Below are 13,947 nucleotides of genomic sequence, written 5' to 3' on the forward strand. Positions count from 1 at the left end.
GCCTGCCTGCCCTCCTCAGCGTCTCCGGGCTTTGTGTGTGATGTGTGGAGCCCAGGCGCTTCTGCCCAGCCTGGACACCTCCTGCACAAAGGCAGCCAGGTAGGATTTAAAGACATGAAGAGATGGAGAAGCCACCACTCCTCCTGTAGCTTGGGCTCTGGTTGGTCTCCAGCTTTTCCTTTCAGGTTATGTGGTCACTGCTTTCAGCAGCTGCTGCTCCTCATTCTTCTGCTGCTTCTCTGTCCCTGCAGAACGAGCACCTCCACACTTGGTTTAGCATTTTCCTTCCTCACTATTAAGGTGCTTCGGCTCTGTCTTCAAGCCCCCTATCTAGTCTCTCTCTCTGACAAGTCAAGACAGACAGACTCTACCATAGCTTCACTAGTAAATAACACCAACGAAAAAGAGATGCTGCAGTTTTTAAGGCAGGCTGTTCATTAAATAATACATAAAACAGTGTGAGTAGTCAGAGGCATCAACAAGGAAACAAGCTCTTTTACCAGGATTTATTCTTGCTTCCTAGAGCTGTGAAGTTCTCAGCCAAGCTGATGGGACAGGCCATGGCCAAGAGGGTCAAAGCGACCATCCTGTACGCCACTGAAACGGGGAAGTCGCAGGTCTATGCAAAAACTCTGTGCGAAATCTTCAAGCACGCTTTCGATGCCAAGGTATTGTACCAGCTCCCGGACCCCGCAAGATCATCCGCTCATCTGGGTGGCCCAAGGAAACACATGGCTGTTGCAAAATATATGGCTCAACACATGTGGACCTGACGAGGGTCTTCAGCAGCATCCAGGATATGATCTTGTGGGTCTGGACTGAAGCCTACACGAGAATATTTCCAGCTAATAGTACTGCAGCCATCACAGCATACCTATGCCTACTGCCCTCCAGGTGGCAGCCCCGTGGTTTGCCCACGTCCCTTGAGACTCCTGTCCTCATCCTTCTTGTGTGGAGATCTCCACTAGTGCACTGGCATAGAGCCAGCTGATTTGTTGCTTCCATCCCCAGGCGGACTGGGGTCCATCCCAGCAGACTGGCAGGTGGTAGATCCGCCCCCTCTAAGGCCTCTTGCTAACATCTCTCTCTTCCAGGTGATGTCCATGGACGAGTATGACATTGTGCATCTAGAGCACGAAACCATGGTCCTGGTGGTCACAAGCACCTTTGGCAATGGAGACCCACCTGAGAATGGAGAGGTAGGAGGGAGCACGGGGACGGGCGACTGCAGCAGGGACGTGAGCAGGGGAGAGGCAGTGGAGAATGGTCCAAAACAAGTCGGGGTGCTGTGTGATAGCTGGTGCTGTGCCTGCCTGCCTCCAGCCTGCTCTGAAACGGGATTATCTACCAAAAATGGGATACGTGAAGTAGGGGTATCTACACAGTCCCTGCTGTGAGACACGCAGCTCACCCATTGATAAACACACCCTGCACAACTGACAGCAGTGTCACACAGAAGTTGCCGGTCCCTCGGCTGGGGAGCTACGACCTCGTCCCGCCCTGTACAACAGCGCTGCGTGTTGCTGGGAGCAGCAAGCAGAGAGCAGAGCAGCAGCCCAGGCTTTGGCCGCTGCTCTGTTTTCTGCAGAGACTGGAAAACTGATGGTCTGATTTATTTCTTTTCTGTAGAAATTTGGCTGCGCATTAATGGAGATGAAGAATCCCAACTCCAACCTGGAGGAGAGGAAGTAAGAGCACCCTGACCCCTCCCTTCCTGCTCCCACCCCAGCAAACAGGCAGCCCCGCAGCCGGAACAGCCTGCACCTCTGCTTCCCTTCTCCTCTCAGAAGGGAGTGTGAAACCTTTACACAGGTTGCAAGATTGCACAGGTCCAAGGGACGGGTTCTGTCTGGAGAACCAGCTGGTGGAGTGGGTGAAGGTCCCAAGGAGGACAAACGCACTGAGTGAGGCACGCCTGGGGACTCCCTGGGCTGACGTTCTAAAGCTTCTCTCTTCAGCTGTAAGAGGGAGGCATCTATAAAGAAAAACAAAACTAAATAAAAGCAGGAATTCCCCCAAAATCATCGAATCTGAGAGCTAAGGCTGGCCAGAAGACACTAAAATAGTAAGACTTGGAGGTAGAAGGGAGTTCCCAGCTATGTGGGTGTAGGTGGGGGAGGACTTGAGAACCAAATTTAACTTCTTGCATCATGTGAAAATATTTCCAGGGAAAATAAGAGCAGTTATAAATTCTGGCTGTGATGTTTTTAACAGTGAGTCTGGTACCTTGGTGACAGGGCCTGGATTTTTAGAAAATCTCCCATTGCTGGAAAATGAGCCTTGAGCATCTCGGTGCATGTCCCAGAGGCTGGGAAGTGAGGGCAGCCTCACTTAAACAGTTAATCGTTGGGGTCCTCCCTCTTTTTAGCTATTAAGTACAATATGTGTCACCTAACTGGGACACCGCTCTGCTCTAGAGCCTCTCCTGAGTTAACAGAGCAACTGGGAAAAGGCTGCTCCTTAACTAAGGATTAGCACCAGCCAGCGGTCCAGTGCCTTGCTGCCTGACAGCGTCGAGCAGCACCGGAGGGGCTGCAGAGTGGCCGACAAACACCACCGGGCACAGCAGGGACCCGTTTGTCCCTCTCTCTGCTGCTGGCGATGCAGTGGCCCCGAAGCGGTCTCCTTGTTGTGCAGCCAAGTCATCTGATGGATCCCCACAGGGCTCGCCAGCCAAAAAACCATTAGGTTTCTAATGGCCCCGTGCTTTAATGGGGACAGAAGACGGAACGGGATGTGCAGGCTGCCCTGGAGGTGTCTGCCTGGAGAAGGGGTGTTTTGCCACGGTTCTCACCCCAAGGATCTTCCCTTTCTGGGGCTGTGTTGGTGCAACGTTGGGTTGGGTGCGGAGGTGCCCCCCGTGGCAAGGCAGGCAGATTTGAGGAGGACAAAAGCAGTTGGGCTTGGTGCTGGCTGTCCCAGTCACCTCTAAATGTAATTTAAGGGCCAGGACAGCTTGTGGCTTGGTTAGCTGACAGCAGAAGTGGTCAGAGCGCTGGGAACAGCGACCTGCCAGGACAGATCAAAAGGGTGAGAGCTGTTTTATCTGAAGAAGAGACAGAGATGCAGTGTGCTAGCAGACTTCACATACGGAAAAGGTGACTGCAGAGGTGGAGGGAATAAATTACTCCCTGTGGCCCCCCAGGACAGGCCAAGAGGTCATGGCTCTGGATGGTAGGAAGAGATGCTGACATCGAGCCTGAAAAAGAGTTTTCGCAATGAGAAAAGGCAGCCTGGCAGGGACCGTCTGGGGAAGAGGAGCCCAGTCAGCCTGGCGCCGGTGGAAAAGCTCTGGAGAGAGCAGCTCCTGCCCGTACACCCTGCAGGCTCTCAGCTCCATGTCCACCAGGGGATGCTGAGGGTGACTGAGACGCCCCAAGGGCAGGGATGGGTGGCGCAGTGTCTTGCCAGGGCGCCGCAGCGGGGGCTTTCTGACCACAGCCCAGGGGTTTTGCTGTGGTTGTGTATTTGGTTCCTCACGTCCTACAGCAAGGGTTTTCCAAGGGGTTTCAGAGGCCACTGTTCAAATGCAGCTCGTCTTTCAACAGTCATCCTCTGACACAAGGACCCTGTCAACAAAAGCTGCTAGTGCCCGACCTTGGGCCCAGCACCCAAGGGGGGAAACTGGGCTTCACGTCCATCTTCACGCTGTGCTGCCCTGCTTTCTCCACGTAACCCTGGGTGAGGACCTGGGCCAGCGCCACAGAGAAAGAATCACTCCAGCCAGATGGAGTGAAGCAGAAGAGCATGAGCAGTCTGGGCAGGAGGCTCTGGAGCAGGGGTGGAGCGCAGGGCTCCATGACCCTGGCAGTTACTTTGCTCAGGGGTTGTCTCCTCCGCGTGGCGTGCTGGGTGCAGAAGGTCTGCTGTGACTCATCCACACACTACCGCTTCATTGCTCTGGCAGTATATTTAGAAACTCTTGTGTCGAGCAATTTTTGAAGATGGTTTGATTCAGAAATACTTCTGCTGTTGTCAGATTTTTTTCCACTCCCCCCTCCTCATCCCCTCTGCTCTCACCCCTTTTTTTTACTTCCTGTGAATGAAAAAACCTTCAGAATATCTGTTCAGACATATACCTGACCTTGTGTGCAGCCAGGGAAGGACAGGTAAAGCCAAAGGTCCTGCACCACTGGGGACAATGTGGTGGCCAACATCTTGGTCAACGCGATGGGAGGTGACTGGAGGACCCCCCAGTCACTGGAGGTGACTGGAGCAGACCAGGTCCAGCTGGGGGGATGCAACATATGGGCTGCTGTGGCTTAACCCTAGGAGGGGACACATTTCTCTGTTCTAGCCACTGACCATGGTGCGTGTTTATGGACTAATGAGACCCGAGCTGTGGTTTGGTCTCCTCCACAGTCTGGTCCCCTCTGAACCTGGTGAGAACATTTGTCCGTACTGTTAATACTCGGTGCTGTTGCTGTTCACAGGAGCTACAAGGTCCGTTTCAACAGTGTCTCCTCTTACTCGGATGCACGGAAATCCTCAAGCGATGGCCCTGACTCCAGGGACAACTTTGAAAGCACAGGACCCCTGGCTAATGTCAGGTAAACAGGACGGGGTGGGAGGCAGCAGTTTCGTGCTGCGGAAGAGGCAGAGCGGGAGCTGGTGCTGCACAGAGCCCCTTTGTCCTGTGGCAGCTCTTTCTTTCCTAAAACATAATATATTTTTGCAATGCGCAGATCCCTCTGTGCTCCCTCATGCTGGTGTTGGCCATGGAGCTGCAGGAGGGGGATATATCGGTGTCCATCCCCAGCTCTGTAACCACAGCTGTGCCACCTCTCTGCAGGTTCTCCGTGTTTGGGCTGGGGTCCCGTGCCTACCCCCACTTCTGCGCCTTTGCCCGGGCAGTGGACACCCTCCTGGAGGAGCTGGGCGGAGAGCGGATCCTCCGCATGGGAGAGGGGGATGAGCTCTGCGGCCAAGAGGAGTCCTTCAGGACCTGGGCCAAGAAGGTCTTTAAGGTAACCCACTTCCTTAGTGCTCCAGGGAGGAGCAAGGGGGGAAAAGGACACGGGGACAGCATAAAGCTGCTGGTTTGAGCTGGGTCAAAAGTCAGCCTCACCCTCCCGACACCGGGACAACCAGCCATCACCCTGGCCCACAATAAAGAGTTCTACATATTTTGGTGGAGCTGATGGTTTGTGCTGACTGGTGAAGAGTGAGCGGAGTATTGAATTCCTGCGTTATCCCAGATAATATGCTGCATTATCCTGGGGAAGGAGGGCACCACCTGCCATGCCCTTGGCCACTGGTATAGCCCTACACCACTGGAAGCTCCTTCTCCATGTATTGGCTGAGGTGGGGTGGGACAAGGAGGGTTGTGGAGCTTCGTCAGAAATCCCAGGGGCAGTGGGTTGATGCTTGAGAGCCTGGTGTGTGCTGCAGGCAGCGTGTGATGTGTTCTGCGTGGGTGATGATGTCAACATCGAGAAAGCAAACAACTCCCTCATCAGCAACGACCGGAGCTGGAAGAGGAGCAAGTTTCGCCTGACCTATGTGGCTGAGGCCCCGGAGCTCACGCAAGGTACAAAGAGGGAGTCTGGGCATGAGGCAGGTGGAGGAGGAGACGTAGTAGGTTCAAGTGGGGGCAAAGGGGCCAAACCTCCTTACTGATTCTGCGTTAAATTCCCAGTATTTCAGACTTGCCTTGCCAAGAAGCAGTTTGTGCTGGTCTCAGGCCCCTCTGGCTGGTCCCTGTCTGTATCTGTCACAGAGATGTTGGGATATGATCTGATCTCCCTCCTTCTGACCCCATTTTTTGAAGCAAAGAGCCAGAAACCTGGGAGCTTTCCAAGCTCGCTTTGTCCAAATGCCACTCCGCCGAGTGTCACGGTGCAATGGCAGGTCCAGCCCACCGACACCTGGCCCCTCAGCACGGCTCCTGCAGCTGATGATCTGCCGCACTGGCTTCGCTCTTCCCAAATTCAGGCTCTTTGCTACCAGCCAGGTGGTACTGGCAGCGAGAGGTGCATGCCTGCACGTGAGGGCACGTCCCCGCGCCTCGTGCGGGTGGTTTCGGAATCCTCCTCAGTCACTAGCGAAAGGGACGTGTGTTGGTTCCCCCCTGGTGTTTCTGATCCCCCTCCGGGATCAATGAAGCTTTGCAGGAGAGCGAGGCAGGAGGGTGGTGAAGCCCATGATCCACTCGCTACAGCTGGTGTCAGCCAGCTCTGGTCCAAGGGGCTGAACCCTCAGCAACGGCCGACAGCCCGCCAAAAGCCAGCAGCCCTGGCCACGCTCTGCTGCGCGGCTTCACCGATTGCTCTCCTCTGCAGGACTCTACAGCATCCACAAAAAACGCGCCTACGCAGCCCGGCTTATCGCACGCCAGAATTTGCAGAGCCCAAAGTCCAGGTAGGAGACGCAGCTCTCCTGGGAGCTGAACGCACCCCTGCCACAAAAAACGCGTCTACGCAGCCCGGCTTATCGCACGCCAGAATTTGCAGAGCCCAAAGTCCAGGTAGGAGACGCAGCTCTCCTGGGAGCTGAACGCACCCCTGGTGCGCCCAAGCATCCGTGCCCAAAGTACTGGAAATACCCCTTGACCCCTGCACGCCCCATGGGTGCCATCGCTGTGCAAACTGTGACCAAGGCTGGAAGCCACGTGAACCCGGTGAAGGGTGTTCCCTGCCGTCTCACACGGTGAGACCTCTGTGGCTACATAAATCACCCTGGTGCCTGCAAGGGTGAGAAGATGGGTGGCTGCACTTGGGGAGTGGCAGGGTGCACACAAAAAAAGGAGAAAATTGCTGAAGCAAGAGGTTAAACTGGTTTTTCCCTTTTAAGAAGTCCCTGAGGGTGACCCGTGGCATGGAGGCGAGGCGGAGGCAGGCACTGCAGTCTCCTTTCTAGCTCCCTGCTGTGACCTTGGTGACATGCTCAGCGGGGCACCAGGGCTTGGATATGCCCAGCACACCCAGCAGCTCTTGAGGCCAGAGCTCAGCAGCTCCCTGAAGGAAAACACATCTTGCTTTTTCTCCTTTCTCTGTAGCCGCTTGACGATTTTCCTGCGTCTTCACACCAACGGACACCAGGAACTGCAGTACCTGCCCGGGGACCACTTGGGAGTGTTCCCAGGGAACCATGAAGACTTGGTCAATGCCTTGATTGACAGGCTTGAAGATGCCCCTCCAGCCAACCAGCTGGTGAAGGTGGAGCTCCTGGAGGAGAGGAACACAGCTCTAGGTAACCAGAGCCACCTCGGCATAGAGGCAGCCCCTCTCCTCCTCACCCATCCCTTGTAGAAGTTCTTGTAACCCCTTGGGGAGGTAGGTGGTCCTCAGGAGAAATCATTCCCCACCTCACTGGTGCATTTGCCTGGATTGGGCTCCAACCTTTCTCTGCCCAGACCCGTTGCTCACCTACATTTGGGGTGTAGAGAGAATTTGAAGAGTGAGCAGGATCCTGGGCAGAAGATGTTTCCTTCAGAAAATTAAAGGTGTTTATATTCTCGTGGAAAGAGCAAATGTCTAGGACTGGAAAGAAGAGTTAAGAGATCTTGATGGACCCTCCCAACACTGTATGTCAGGAATAAGTCTGATACTCCACGGCCATGCATAGTGTTACGGGAGATGGGAAACAGTATTAACTCAGAGTGACCGAGGCTGAGGGTGGTGGAGTATCAGACTCATATTTGTGCTCATCTGGTAGCACGAGCCTCTCACTTGTAACACGAGGATATCTCACTGACTCTTCTTCCCAGCTCTTCATCATTCACTGTCTCAGAGCTGATAAGGGGGAACAAAAGCGATTTGTCCACCTTGGCTTTTATGCTCAGCTGATCCCGTGGTTGTGCTGAATTCCCTCCTGGCAGGTGTCATCAGTAACTGGACAGATGAGAACCGTGTCCCAGCATGCACCATCTTCCAGGCTTTTAAGTACTATTTGGACATCACCACCCCTCCCACACCCCTGCTGCTGCAGCAGTTCGCTTTGTTGGCCACCAGTGACAAGGAGAAGAAACGTCTGCAGGTCCTTAGCAAGGTAAAGCCTCAGACCTCAAGTTCCTCAAGGTCCTCGGGCCAACCACAACTCCAGGGCATTTTCATCCCACACTGTGGTCAGGCTGAGTCTCTGACAGTGACAGCAGGGCTCCTCCTGCCTGCCTTCACTGCCACCCACCCCAGCTTCGCCATAGGCCCAGTGGAATATTGTTTGAGGCATCTCACTTGGAAAAGGTCGATGCTGCAACTTTCTCCTCCGTCTGTCCCTCCCTGGCTGCAGGGCTTGCAGGAGTACGAGGAATGGAAGTGGTCCAAGAACCCCACCATTGTGGAGGTGCTGGAGGAGTTCCCCTCGGTGCAGATGCCCTCCACACTGCTGCTCACGCAGCTCCCCCTCCTCCAACCACGCTACTACTCCATCAGCTCCTCCCCGGAGATGTACCCAGGCGAGGTCCACCTCACCGTGGCAGTGGTCTCGTATCGCACAAGAGGTATCATGCTCATGCAGGGGTCGGTGAATGCAGGCCGGGTGTGGAGGGCAGGGAAAAAGCATTGGCACATGGACAACATCACTGTCTTTGGCAGAGAGATGTTATTTTAAAGCCTTTCTACCTGCTGCAGTGACTAGATTCCTTCAACCCATGACACTGCTGTCCCATGCTGTGGGGAACGGCCGTCCATCAAAGGGCAGCGTATTGTAGAGATGCCAGATCTGGGTCAGGTACCAGCAACAGACCAGCCACAGTGGCTCTGAGCTCCACATGGGATCATTTGTTTGCCCACACCAAAGTCCACATTGCCACAACTGGCCAGATTTCTGTGCCTGTGCAAGCACTGATGTGTCCAAGCAATCCTGGTCGTGGTGAAGATGGACACAGCACAGTCAGCCCTGCAGCAGGAAAGACACTGGCCATTCGGCTGGGGCTTTCATGGAGACCTTGTGTCTGGAACCACGACAGCATGATGCTGTGTCTCCCAAAAAGCACCATGGAGATGTTGGGTGCTTCTGAAGTATTGTGAAGGTCCAAGCATCCCAGGGCTGGGTCCTGGGTGAACTTGGGTAGCTCCACAATTTCAAGTGACAAACTTCTGCCAGGTTCATGGGGGATGGATGCAGAAGTACTAAAGTTTTCTGTGAGGTGTTCATGTGGGATGTAGCAGGGAGGGTTTCAGAAAGGAAAGTAACTGAGGTAGTTTGTCAGTGTGTAAAATACAGACGTCCTTCCCTTCTCTCCTAGATGGAGAAGGACCAATCCACCACGGAGTGTGCTCCTCTTGGCTCAATCGGATACAGACCGATGAAGTAGTACCCTGTTTTGTAAGAGGGTGAGTGGTCCATGCAAGGCAAGGAGTGAAAAAGGTGGGGTGAGCACCTTTGACGGATGCGTTCTTTGCCCTCAGTTCTCCTTTGCAAAGCACTATGAGTGTGGAGAAAACGGGGCTGTTTGTGAGCAAACGGGTCCCTCTCGGGTGCAGCTCTTCTGCTCTAAAATGTTGCTTTCTGGGTTTTCACCTCTTTTTCTACCATCCCTCTCTGGGTGGTTTCTCAGCTTGCCGTGGGCAGAGGCGAGGGAGGGAGCATCCTGCTTGGGTTAAATCGATATCTCTGATGTGTGCAGAGCACCCGGGTTCCACCTGCCCCAGGATCCGCAGGTGCCCTGTATCCTCATCGGCCCCGGCACTGGCATCGCCCCGTTCCGGAGCTTCTGGCAGCAACGGCTGTTTGAAATCCAGCACAAAGGTGGGTTGATGCTCATTCCTCCCTGTTTCTCATCTTCAAGCAGTGCTTGGGAACCCTGAGCTGGTGGCGTGGGGAGCAAGGTGCAGTCTTCTGCTCAGGGCTGCCCCAGCAGAGGTACATGGCTTCTTGAAGTGCAGACTCGGAGGTCAGCCCAAACTCCCAAAACAAACTCCACGAAAATCCTTCTGTAAAACTTTCCAAGTTTGTTATGGCAGTATTGTAGTTTTTAAAGGATGTTTAATGTTAATTTACTTAAAATATATATTTTTCTCTCATTATTTAAACCATTTAGAAGAAAAAAGTTTCATTTCTCGATAAAACACGGCACAAATGCCCCTGCCTTGTGACGCTGGTCATGCACTGGCTCAGGCAGTGCGTTGCCTCCTCCTTGCTGGTTTTTTCCCTCCTCCCAGTTTGGCCAGAGAAGGCTTCTGGCAGTCTTGGGCAGGGTCCTGGGGCTGCTGGCAGATGTGGAGGGAGGTGGCTCACAGAAAGGGGGGTACCAGTGGTCCCCAGGCTAACTGTTTCCCCCCATCCATCCCCCCAGGTCTGAAGCCTTGTCCCATGGTCCTGGTGTTTGGCTGCCGGCAGTCCAGGATCGACCACATTTACAAAGAGGAGACGCTCTTTGCCAAAACCCAAGGTGTCTTCAGAGAGCTGTACACAGCCTACTCACGGGAACCGGACAAACCAAAGGTGCGTGGCGGGCCCTGCTCTGGTCCTGGTGTGCAGCCTTGGGCGGCCAAGGCCAGCCAGCTCGGCGTGGAGATGCTGGTTCCTGCACACCTATGTGCAGCATCATGCCCTTCCCAGTGCAGCCCCATTTCCAGGGCACAGCCCCCTCCCTGCGCCAGACTGACAGTGTGCCCGTATCGCTCCAGCTTTGCCCTGGGGGGCTGCAGCCATCCTCACCAGGCAGGAGCAGGTGAAGAAGGGAAAGGCACATCTTCCCAAGCATATCGGCAAGGAGGGATGTGACCCAGTGGGGTGGCCCAGAGCTAGCGGGAAGATCTGGTGCCAATCCCCACCACCACCTGAGCAGGCAATGAGATATACAGTGAAGGTGTGAACATGCAAGAGCAAAATGATGCTTTGCTGCTTTCCCCATCTCTTTTCGATTGTTGTGGGTGCTGCGAGGTGCAGGCAGGCTCCCCCAGAGAGGCAGTCCCCTCGCACTGCTGCCTTGAAGACAGCTGGTGCACACAAAGCTGGCCGGAGCATGCGGGTGGATAGGGCAGAGAAGGTGCAGGTAACCCCAGCTCCCTCCTCCTCCTCCTTCAGAAATATGTGCAGGACGTGTTACAGGAGCAGCTGGCCCAAACCGTGTTCAAAGCACTGAAGGAGCAGGGAGGCCACGTCTATGTCTGCGGCGATGTGACCATGGCCGGGGATGTCCTCAAGACCATTCAGCGCATCATGAGGCAGCAAGGCCAGCTGTCGGTGGAGGAGGCAGGCGCTTTCATCAGCAAGCTGCGGGTGAGTGGCGTCTGCACCACGAGACACCACGGCAGCTCCTGCCACGGGCGCTGCACCTGGTGCCTCCTGCAGAATGGGCAGCACCGAGGAGAGAAGATGGGTGCTGGGAGGTGGGGGTAGCGGGGGATTGCATCTCCCACCCATGCTGCCCGCACCCAGGCGAGGTCGGGAGCACAATCTTCTGAAGCTTTGGGTGTGCAGTGGAAGCCTCCTTGCTTTGCAGGAGCTCTGCTGCAGGCTGCAGCCCCCTCAGCCCGTGCTGGGCTCCTGCTATGAGCTGTGCTGAGCACCGCTACTAGCTCTTTTGGGCATCTGTGGTAGCCCAGGCAGGGCTTGTTCACCTCGCAAATTCCCTGCTGCCCCTCCATCACCACAGCAATGTAACAGGGCAGTTTGTGGGTCCCCCTCCAAAAATCTCCTCTGTCTGCTGGTGCTCTGGGGCAAACATGTTGCTGCTGAAGCATAACTGAGCTCAGTTTGGGACATAGGTCCCAGGATGGATGCTTGAATGGCTCTGCTTCTGCCTGAGAGGATAAATCAGCCCAATTCCTGCAGGACTACCCCTTCTGAACAGTGTGCCCACATTCCACCCAGGAGCCAAGAGAGCCACAGTTCTAGCTGGCCTCAAGCTACTTGTCCCCCCGCCAATGGCAAGGCAGTCCCTGCATTGCCAGCAGCTGAGGAGGTCTACCGCACTGAGCAGCTCCATCACTGCTCCGCCGTGTGTCCTTGGGAAGGTCATTTCACCTCCCTGCTTGTTCCTGCCCCTCTGCCCTTCCCGTCCCACCAGCTCCTGCCACAGGCCCAGACCATTTGCTGCGTGGTTGGCACCTACCCACCACCCAAAGCTCGCTGGTGCCACAGCCACACCAGTGGTTCGCAACTACTCTTCTCTTCCCACTGCCCTCTCCCATCCTCTGTTTCAGGATGACAGCCGGTACCACGAGGATATTTTTGGAGTCACCCTGCGTACGTACGAAGTGACTAACCGCCTTAGATCTGAGTCTATTGCATTCATTGAGGAGAGCAAAAAAGATACGGACGAGTGAGTTGACACATTTATTTTAACCCCTGCAATTGTCTGCCAAGTGCGTGGGCTGGGGAAGGGAGCTTCAACTTTTGCACCCATGCGGTCCTTCCTACAGCAGAGGCTGAGAAGAGGCATTTGATTTTTGCACTGGAAGGAGAGGCTGCTGCCTGACAGCCCCTCTGAAATCGCTGTCACCTCACTAGGACAGCCCCCCCAGCTCTCCTGGGTTACTGCACCCGCCGTACCAGAGTGCTCGGATCTGACAATCCCATCTGAATGGTGACACGAAGCAAAGCAGTCCTGCCCGCTGCCTGCCTCTGTCCCCGCACAGCGAGCCGCGGGATGATGGGCTGGAGGGTGCAGGACCCGTGGTGAGGGGCAGTTCTCCCCAGCTCCAGTGCCAGCTGCGGGGGGCAGAAGTGCAGGCAGCAGGTACCCACGGCGGGAGAGGTGTCCAGGCTGCTGCACGCCCAGTTAGGAAAGATCTAGAGACTTTTCTTTCTGTTGTTGGAAAAACAAGCAGAAGTAAAAAACCTTGACATTTGCTGTGTTTGTTTTGGCTCTACCATGTCCTGCTATTTGCTCAGCTCTGTCGAGGTGGGATTTTCCCTGGCTGAGCAGAAGGATTATTTAGGATAAAGGATGGGCAGCTGCATGGATCTTGCTCCTCAACCTTGCTCTCAGCAGCCTGGGTGCAATCCCTTCCCTGAGCCGTGCAGCGTCTGGCTGACCCAGCGTGAGCTTCCCAACGCCCCTGAGGTCTGGTGGGAATTTTCCAGCGCATGCTCTGGGCTCTGCACTCTGTACAGAGTGCCTCAGTTTCCCACCTTGAGGCAGGGATAAGGATCACCACGCTGCCCACCTCACCCAGCTGCAAAGCGCTCTGTAAGCTCCTGTCTATGTCGTGGTCCCTTGGGAAGTCCTTAGTCAGGGTGCTCTTGGCTGCTCCCTCTAAGGTTGACCTTTCTCCCCTTTCCCTTGCAGGGTTTTCTGCTCCTAACTGGACCCTTCGCCCCAAGGGGATGCCAAACCAGTCCCAGCTCCTGTTGCCCCCTCCACCTCGAGGGCACTGGGTTTTGTATGTCACGGACACGGTGGCTCCTTTTCTGCGGGGATCCACCCATGGAAAGTGCTCTGTCTCTCGTCCTGTTGTTGTGTCCTGATAATGATGATGATTTTTATTTCCTTTTCTTCCTCTTTCTCTTGCTCTTGTCCTGTGGCCGTTTCTTTTGACCCCCCTTCCCTTCCCTGGATTTCCCCCCTGAAGTACGATGGCTTTATAATCTGCAGTGGCTCTTAACAGAACTTCACATTTCTCCTTCTTTCCACGAGGGCATTTTGTGGCTGCATGAAATCACCACCCTCATGATCATCCGCGGTTTTGGTGTTTTGGGGGAGAGCAGAAGTGGCAGGTGGTGGGCAATAGCTTGTTGCTTGACCAAGCTCTGGGGGTTGTTCCCAGCACCCTTCCCCAGCTCGGGGCTTGCCTGAATGTTTGCATTTTCCTGGCTTTCCTTTGGACTTGTACAAATGCCCGAGGCTGGGGGCAGCTGATGTGCAATGCCCTCGTGCCTCTGAACTTTGTTCATCCCCAAGCAGGCTGGGTACAAATGCGTCTGTTTTGATCTGAAAAGTGGGATGTCTCTGGTTCACTTGTCAAGATTTCTCCTAAATGGACCCTGTGCTCTGTTTGCCTCCTTCCCTGCTCCCTGTTCCCCACGAGCCTTTCCTTTTCTTCAATCCCCACTTCC

General features: G+C 54.9%; 1 protein-coding gene across 1 annotated transcript in view; it reads left to right on the top strand.

The window, feature by feature from the left end:
• NOS1 (nitric oxide synthase 1 (neuronal)) overlaps positions 1 to 12,211 on the top strand; it is a gene marked incomplete at its 3' end in the record, with an annotated part of 37,587 nt that extends 25,376 nt beyond the window's left edge. Inside the window, exons 14-28 of the mRNA XM_010141964.1 lie at positions 524 to 668; positions 1,095 to 1,199; positions 1,630 to 1,688; positions 4,434 to 4,550; positions 4,793 to 4,967; positions 5,392 to 5,530; positions 6,282 to 6,360; positions 6,998 to 7,191; positions 7,820 to 7,989; positions 8,230 to 8,440; positions 9,188 to 9,275; positions 9,569 to 9,690; positions 10,238 to 10,386; positions 10,972 to 11,166; positions 12,093 to 12,211. Of these exons, the coding sequence (XP_010140266.1) occupies positions 524 to 668; positions 1,095 to 1,199; positions 1,630 to 1,688; positions 4,434 to 4,550; positions 4,793 to 4,967; positions 5,392 to 5,530; positions 6,282 to 6,360; positions 6,998 to 7,191; positions 7,820 to 7,989; positions 8,230 to 8,440; positions 9,188 to 9,275; positions 9,569 to 9,690; positions 10,238 to 10,386; positions 10,972 to 11,166; positions 12,093 to 12,211 (2,067 nt within the window). The remainder of the gene's footprint in view (positions 1 to 523; positions 669 to 1,094; positions 1,200 to 1,629; positions 1,689 to 4,433; positions 4,551 to 4,792; positions 4,968 to 5,391; positions 5,531 to 6,281; positions 6,361 to 6,997; positions 7,192 to 7,819; positions 7,990 to 8,229; positions 8,441 to 9,187; positions 9,276 to 9,568; positions 9,691 to 10,237; positions 10,387 to 10,971; positions 11,167 to 12,092) is intronic.
• Positions 12,212 to 13,947: the final 1,736 nt, after the last annotated feature.

This window comes from Buceros rhinoceros, unplaced genomic scaffold (genome assembly GCF_000710305.1).
Source record: "Buceros rhinoceros silvestris isolate BGI_N320 unplaced genomic scaffold, ASM71030v1 scaffold15488, whole genome shotgun sequence".
In the NCBI taxonomy this organism is placed as follows: Eukaryota; Metazoa; Chordata; class Aves; order Bucerotiformes; family Bucerotidae; genus Buceros; species Buceros rhinoceros.